Below are 7,466 nucleotides of genomic sequence, written 5' to 3' on the forward strand. Positions count from 1 at the left end.
ATTACCGGGTATCGTGCACACTATAGCGTTAATCATTATTTGAAGAAGAGGCATTATTTTCCGCTCAATATACCACATGCGCCCTCACTAACGCAGCGGCTTCGCCTGAATAGCCCCTGCTGTGTTAACGTGTTGAGTTTAATCAAGATAAGCAACATTTACTCTTGGTTAAAACTTACATATAGCAGATACAATTTTTGGAATGTATAGGTGCAAAAAAGATGTCGGAAAGGTAGCGTTAATTATTATTCTTAAAAGAGGCATTGCTTTTACCAAATTACGAGTATTTTCCGCTCAATATACCACATGCGCCGTTCACTAAAGTAGCGACTTCGCCTGAATAACTCATTCTGTGTTAGCGTGTTTGACGAAACCAGGAAAATCAAAATATCCTCATGGGTGAAACATAAATATAACATATGGTATCTTTCCAATATCTTTACGTTACCTTTGAGCTCACTTTACACAAAAAGATGCTATGTACAGGTGCAAGAAAGATGTCGGAAAGGTAGCGTTTATTTTTTCCAGTAGTATCGTATGTTACCGATATCGTTCCGTTACCTTTGCCTTTGAGCTTACTTTTCAGAAAACTCTCAGAACTTTCTTTACAGAGGTGGAGATCGATAATAACAGAAAAAGATGTTGGAGAGGTAGCGTTGAAAGCAAGGAAATTAAATATTTAACCTCCTTGTTGAAAGGAAACAACAGTCGCCGGGAGCACTGCGTACATGCCCCCGAAGATTGGTGGTCATAATTACGGCATGTTCCCGTTCAGGGTAAGAGGACTAGTACTGGGCGGCCTGTCCAGTATGTCGCTCGCGGGTGGCTGTGCCTTGCAGCTTGGCATCCCGACGACATAGCGTCTTCACTACCCGGTAACGTATCATGGGAATATAGCGGGTTTGCTGTTTATATAATTGTACAAAAAAACTTTCTTATCATCTGGAATAACATTTATTATCTACAAGCAATAATCACGTTCTCCCAGAAAGGCTGGTATTTTCTAGTGTGGTAACAGTTGTGTTTAGCTTAACCTTAGCTAAACAGCGTACAAAGGGGATGGTGTTTTTCAAATTCAAATTAATTCGCCGTCAACTATGAATAACGAACAACGCGGCATTGAATTTCTAATTAGCAGCTCCCAGAAGAGGCCAGTCATGTGATAGGGCGTTATCCAATGACAGACAAATGTGGGTTTTTTAAACCTAACGAATATGCCATAATTTATAGAAGAAACCAGTTTGCAGGGCGTCTGTTTCGGGACAAGTCAAGAAGGAGCATTGGACCGGTTTCAACACACGGATTATCGGCGTGGCTTTGCCGCAAATGGATTCCAACGGAACTACAGGACGGAACGGACATAACCATAGGACAGTCACACTCACGGCTTGCCGGAAACGGAGTACGTACATGTATGTTGGAGAGTCTTCAACGGGGCACAACTCAGGGTGAATTCAAGACTGTGTCGTCTTGACCAGCATAAGCTGGCGGAGACATGGAGAGCACGACCTGTTCATCACAAAACAGTACCCGTCTTCGGGAATCTCAGCGGATTTTTCCTAATGTGATGGCCAGATGGAACTATGTTGCTTGAAATGACGTCTTTCCAGGCGTATCGCCCGACACTGGACTCCAAATTGTGGACTTGAATGTAGCGGAGATTCGTGTATGGATATTGTACACCGATTGTTCCCTTGGTCGACCAATCCAAGTCCACAATTAGAACCACATGATAGTTTAGTCGGCGAAGCCATAGATACCGGTGTAGGTATGATTCACACCAAATAAGACACGCATACCCGATGCAAAATTTCCAATTTAAGCCACACAAAACACATAAAGCCTACCTAAAGATGCGGAAAGGTTTAAACTTACGACGCCTTTACTAAAAAATAAATGACAACTATAGTCCAAGGAAAGATCACGGAAAGCGTTCGGATAAGTACGTTTCTGCACTTCTTCACGTGCCTTTCAGTGTGTGTAAACGACACATAAACGTGGGGAAATCGTGACGGAAATCGACTGTAAATGTGGTCAAAAGATCACGGAAAGGTCTTAATAAACGCGTGCTTTCCGCCCGTATAGGTTACGAAAAACTGTCATTAACGACGCCTTTAAGCGTCTAATAGTTGCGGAAAGGCACGTGAAGGAGTGCCGAAACGCACATTTAAGTGCCAACGTAAAGGTAACATTAAAGGGAACCTTTACGTTCACGGATAGATGTCGTTAAGTTGCGGAAAGGGTGCAGAAACGTCGCGTTTACGTTGAGTTTAAGCTTGCTTAAATACCAAATTTCGTGCTGTGTCTCCAAACGTTTTTCATCGGGTCCTCCATTTTTACGGTGTGAAAACGGTACAAAATAGAAACCTAGTAAAAGCGCATTAAAAGAAAACGTCAAAAAACAGCCGGAGCCTGACCTCTGCTTGGAGAGTAGTTCTTTCTGTTTTATCAGGTTTTCCTCTAAAAGTAAGAAGACCGAACCTTTGCTTTGAGAGTACTATTATGGTTGCCGATCAGACTGCTTAGGTAAACTGTAAAGTGCAGAACAAACCGATACCGAAATTCCCCAATGCCATATTTAGTCCGCCTCCTGAATAAATGATAACAACGGCGTGAATAGTCGACTGTAAGTTTTAAAGTGTATGATAAGGCGAGACATGTTATTGTGCCATAGTGTAAATAATCGATTGTTTTTTATGTTCCAATTAAGACAAAGGTTGTCTTAAAGTTTTAAAGTGTATGATAAGTTGAGACATGTTATTGTGCCACACTTGTACCGTATACGCAATTCAGCCTTTGGCTGCGAGGTATGTCGTTTTTCAATAAACCATTCATTCATTCATTCATTCATTAGGTCCCATTTCCAAACCGGGGCCCGGTCGGGATGTTTGCGGAGACGAAGAATAAAAGCGTTTCTCAAGGAATATACACAAATTATGCTCATGAATATCTTTTTTTTTTGTGTTTTGCAGCCTTTCGTATCATATTTTCGTTTCCAAAAGGTATTTGGGAATTAATACCTAAGCCTTCCTCTGCTCCAAGCCCATCATACTCCGTAAGGAAGTTTTACCACAGGTACAGCCTCCTGAGTTACACCTGGAGGAACTCTTGGTCTAGGGGGCTGTGATGAAATGATATCCTCTGTGAGGTAAAACTGAATCGGAACAACTTCACATTTCAATCTCCCTTCGGTAACAGAAAGGCCGTGCTTCGGAACGCTTCACTCCTCCAAGCACGTACGGTACATCCTAGTACGGTAGCATAAGATAGTATCAAAAGCTCTCAGAGGAGTGAAGCCGGCCTAGGAGTGTGTATGCAAACGGAGTTTGACTCCCTTTAGTCGGCTGTATACTCCTTGGCCACCTTTGATACTATCTTATGGCACTGCAGGGTCTGCTCGGAGACTTGGTATTTCGGCTTTTTGAAATTCACCGCAATAAAATTTAGTGCCCGCTCGAGGGTAGGATACAACAAACAGGGGGGTAAAACTCTAAAAGCGGGGTCTGGAAGGGTCACAGAAGAACAAAAGTATCACTTTTTATTTTCTTCATGTTCACAGACGGACCAAGCCACAGAGATGTTAACTTTGACCCCGCCTGACCCGCTTTTAGAACGGTTCCGCTTGGACGCCATGTTCTGCACAGGTCGGGCTCTTCTCAGACTTCTCACCGTGCGGGGGAACAGGTGGAAACGATTTAGAAACGTGTAATTTTTTTTTTCAATTCAATATTTATAAGGCTGACTGAACTGTACTGAAAATCACATGCTGTAAATGCATTTAAGTTTGTGGGGATTTAATTTCGCGGTAGCGGGAAAAGGGACTTTTCGCTGTGGTTTTGAATTCGCGGTAGCACCATTCACTGTAGTCTCTTACTGCCATGGAAAAAATCATTCAAAAATGTTCGCGGTGGTTTTAAGTTCGCGGTGAAGCGGCCACCGCGAAAACGGCGAACATTAAACCACCGCGAAAGCTTCTGCATTTACAGTATATTAAGAACACAAAACAAATGTTGCAAGACGTCTTATATGTAAATTTTAGATTGAAAATGAATAACAGTTGTATCATCACAGCTGTCGTTCTTTTCAATCTACTTGTAAGACTTCTTGCAACATCTAAATACATTCATGGTTACATAATAACATTTTACAAACGCTACCGCCAAGGTAGTAAGAAGCGGTTGTCCGAACGCCCCATCCCCAAGTTTTTGTTATTATCCGAACAGGTAAGCCATGTACCGTCCTATCCCTTCCACCAAGAAGATTTTAATAACCTTGCTTCCACTGAACACGTGGTTGGCATTACTTGTTTTACTACTACTCTCCAAGCAGAGGTTAGGTTTCCGGCTGTTTTTTTAACGTTCAACAGTTTTAGTCGTTTTTATCGGGCTTTCTCTTTTGTATTTTATCTTGCTGTGTCAATCAAATTCAAATAATGGATCAATCAATCGAATCAATCAATCCGCGAAATAAAAGCTGATGCCTCTATACTGATCTGAACTGCCTCTATTCAGAATGTACCATTTTTCTCTGCCGATTGGACGTGAAAAGTCTCTGAGTCTGAGCTAAATATAAACGTTACAGGTATGAAGAGGTACAGGAAACACTTGAACAAGGCTTGAACAAAGCCCTGTAGGCGCCGGTTAGTAATATAACCCTGACGTTAGTCAAACACAGACCATGACGTGTTCCCAGAAGCTCTTAGATCGCCCTGCATGCGGCGCTGGGAGATAATATCAGCCGGTCTGTTGACATATAAACCTAGGCAAGGACTGTGGGCACTCTCAGCCGTTCATCTCCATCCACAAAGAGAAATTCTGAAATATTGGAGGGATTTCAAAACATCGTTCTGCAATAGAAGGGACAAACTTGTCCGTAACCATGGAAACGGCTGACGGAATGCGATGGGAAGTAGAAGAAACAGCAAATATTATCACACAAGTGACTAACGCCACGGCAGGCCTTTCCCTATTGATAGAGCGCCTTCCGAGCGCTTCCGATGGAGCCGTACTCCCAGGGGATATCGACATTCGGCTGATTTATGTCACCCCTCCAAATATGGAGGTTGGGGGTATCAAATTACCTCGCCGCTGCCATATAAGGAGATGGGGGCCGGGCTAATTATGTAATCAAACCCGCCCGAGACAGGCAAACTTGATGGCATGACGTCGTCGGGTAGTGAGGACATAAAAACGTGCTGGGCAGACGGTCTGAGTCGATAGTCTAGAGTCTTACAGGTGAAACATGTGGAGAGCTGTGTACTGTACACTGTTGGTGTTGTGTGTGTTCGCCGCTGGGACGGCCGGGTTCGAGCTAGCGGACATGATCGCCAGACTGCAGCGGCAGAACGGCGAGCTGACCGAGACGGTTGCGAACCTGACGGCGGCGCTGGAGGCGAGCGGGCCCGACAGAGTACAGGGTGAGCTACGGTCCAAACTCGACTGTTCACGTAAAGGGATCTATGGTTATCCAATAATGCAAAACATCTAAAAGGACCCTTTTTTTTAAAGTTCACTTTACTAGTATTTGTGCTAGCTTGGCAAAGCTTGACATGTATATGTAAACTATTCTTTTGTTGTAAACCAGCGGGCATGCAAGTTGTTATTTTTCAAGCAGAGGTGACGATCGGGGGCTAGTACTACTAGTAGTAGTGACCGCGATTTCTTTTTTACTTGGAAGAGGATGGTAAAAAAATCACGGCTAGCAATAGCATAACCTCTGCTTGGAGAAGATGTTATTATAGCATAAAGGTATTACTATTAACTTCACCCAGTATCTGGACGTGAAACGTGGTAAAAAAAAATTGGAGTGAAAGTATAACATCTCTTTATAAGCATCCCTGTCCCTTTCACTGCTTGCTGGGGAAATAACGAACTTGCCCCAGGCCATCTGGGCACTAAAGCGGTTCGCTACTACAGCCTAGCCTCCACCAGGCCACTTCCTACGGGGATACGGAGGGTAATTTTCAGCAAAAATAGGTCCAATAACTGGCCAGAAGATTCAGTCCGAGGGATGGCTAACATTTCCTCATACGGCGTGGGCAAACTTTCCTGGTAAAATATCTGTGAAAATTGGCTAAATTTGACCATATTCCAACCAGAGTCAGCCAGCGTAGGTACTCTGGTACTAAGAGTCCACATACAGTCCGTGTGTATTGGCAATACTGGAAGCGTGTCGACTCCTCGGCACAAACGCGACGACAGACGAAACCACAACAGCGCACACAAAAGTTGTTTGGCGCTGTTTGCACCGGTATTTGCCAAACACCATTCACGACTTCGCGCCGGGACAATGCTATGTGCAGTTTCCCCCCGCTGGGCCCCCCAGGACACGTTTAATCACGGTAAACCCTTTCACACCCTCATGACCTCAGTAATTACCGCAAGCTGAGAAAATTGCCTATAATTTTTGCCACAATGGAGCCGGTTATTAGAACTGAACTTCGCTTTCGCCTCCTGTGGATTTTTCTCTTACTCTTAATTGAGAATAACAAAGGCAGAAGCCATCTGGGGTAAATTCGCCTGCACAGTAATGCGCATACATTATTAAAGCTGCCTGGAGATAAACAATATTCTTACAATTATTGGGACTGGGCTTGCGGGACATGTCGCCAAAGCGATGCTTTATAGCAAATTATTACGACCGGTTCATTGTATAATTCGCCAGATATCCATATTCAACATTGAGTCGAAAGCTTTTGTGAAATCCGCGAAGCGAAGTTGCTACACGCTTTGCATGATTTTAGCATAGCCGCCATTTGTGTTTTACGAAGGTCGCGTTGTGGCTGATTAAATCAGTATTGATATCAATTATACATTCCACACCAATTTCCGCAAATAAAGTCTGGGAAAACATCAACAACCTGAAACCTTAGAGGAAAAGGTTTTTCAGGTTCCCTGTTCATTTTCAATCCGACTTCATGTCATCCTTGATGTCATGAGCACTCGGAAAACGACGTGCCCTTTTGTACAGCAGGTATAAATGACCTGTCCTGTAGGTATGTCTAAAAAATCCCTTTGCGCTTTGGTATCTCAGAAGTGCTCCTTGTCAAAAAGTAATCTCCGTCTCACCTGGAAGCGCCCGTTTGCGTTCAGGTCTGCGGCAACTTCCTTCCCTCTAATTAATCCTGTGCGCTAAAAGAATAGGTGAAACAAACATACTTCCCGTCCCAAAGGACAGGACATTCAAGTTCCAAAAGCTTCGCGGCTTCAGAAGTTATTTTCATTCAGATCGGATTAAAGAGCTGCCATTGAAGACCCAAAGTGCTTTGATACAGCTCCATTGTTTCAAAATAAATACAATAACATCCTATTAACATGTCTGCATCGGATCTGCAGTGTTTAAGGCATGACAATAAGGAACATAAGAGTTGTTCGCGCCTTGACAGAGTATAGCTGACTCTAGTCTCTACCAGACTCCGGATCGCTGGAAAATCGAGGAAATGGAACAAATAGAGAGGAATATAACCG

General features: G+C 43.5%; 2 protein-coding genes across 2 annotated transcripts in view; one reads left to right on the top strand and one right to left on the bottom strand.

Moving 5' to 3' along the window:
* The window catches only part of LOC118421730 (E3 ubiquitin-protein ligase CCNB1IP1-like), a 27,876-nt gene that overhangs the window by 10,992 nt on the left and 9,418 nt on the right, over positions 1-7,466 (bottom strand). The gene's annotated exons all lie outside the window — the stretch shown is intronic.
* LOC118421731 overlaps positions 5,125-7,466 on the top strand; it is a 5,693-nt gene continuing 3,351 nt past the window's right edge. Inside the window, exon 1 of the mRNA XM_035829230.1 lies at positions 5,125-5,416. Within this exon, the coding sequence (XP_035685123.1) occupies positions 5,242-5,416 (175 nt within the window). The 5' untranslated portion in view covers positions 5,125-5,241. The remainder of the gene's footprint in view (positions 5,417-7,466) is intronic.

This window comes from Branchiostoma floridae, chromosome 8, assembly GCF_000003815.2.
Source record: "Branchiostoma floridae strain S238N-H82 chromosome 8, Bfl_VNyyK, whole genome shotgun sequence".
Classification (NCBI taxonomy): Eukaryota; Metazoa; Chordata; class Leptocardii; order Amphioxiformes; family Branchiostomatidae; genus Branchiostoma; species Branchiostoma floridae.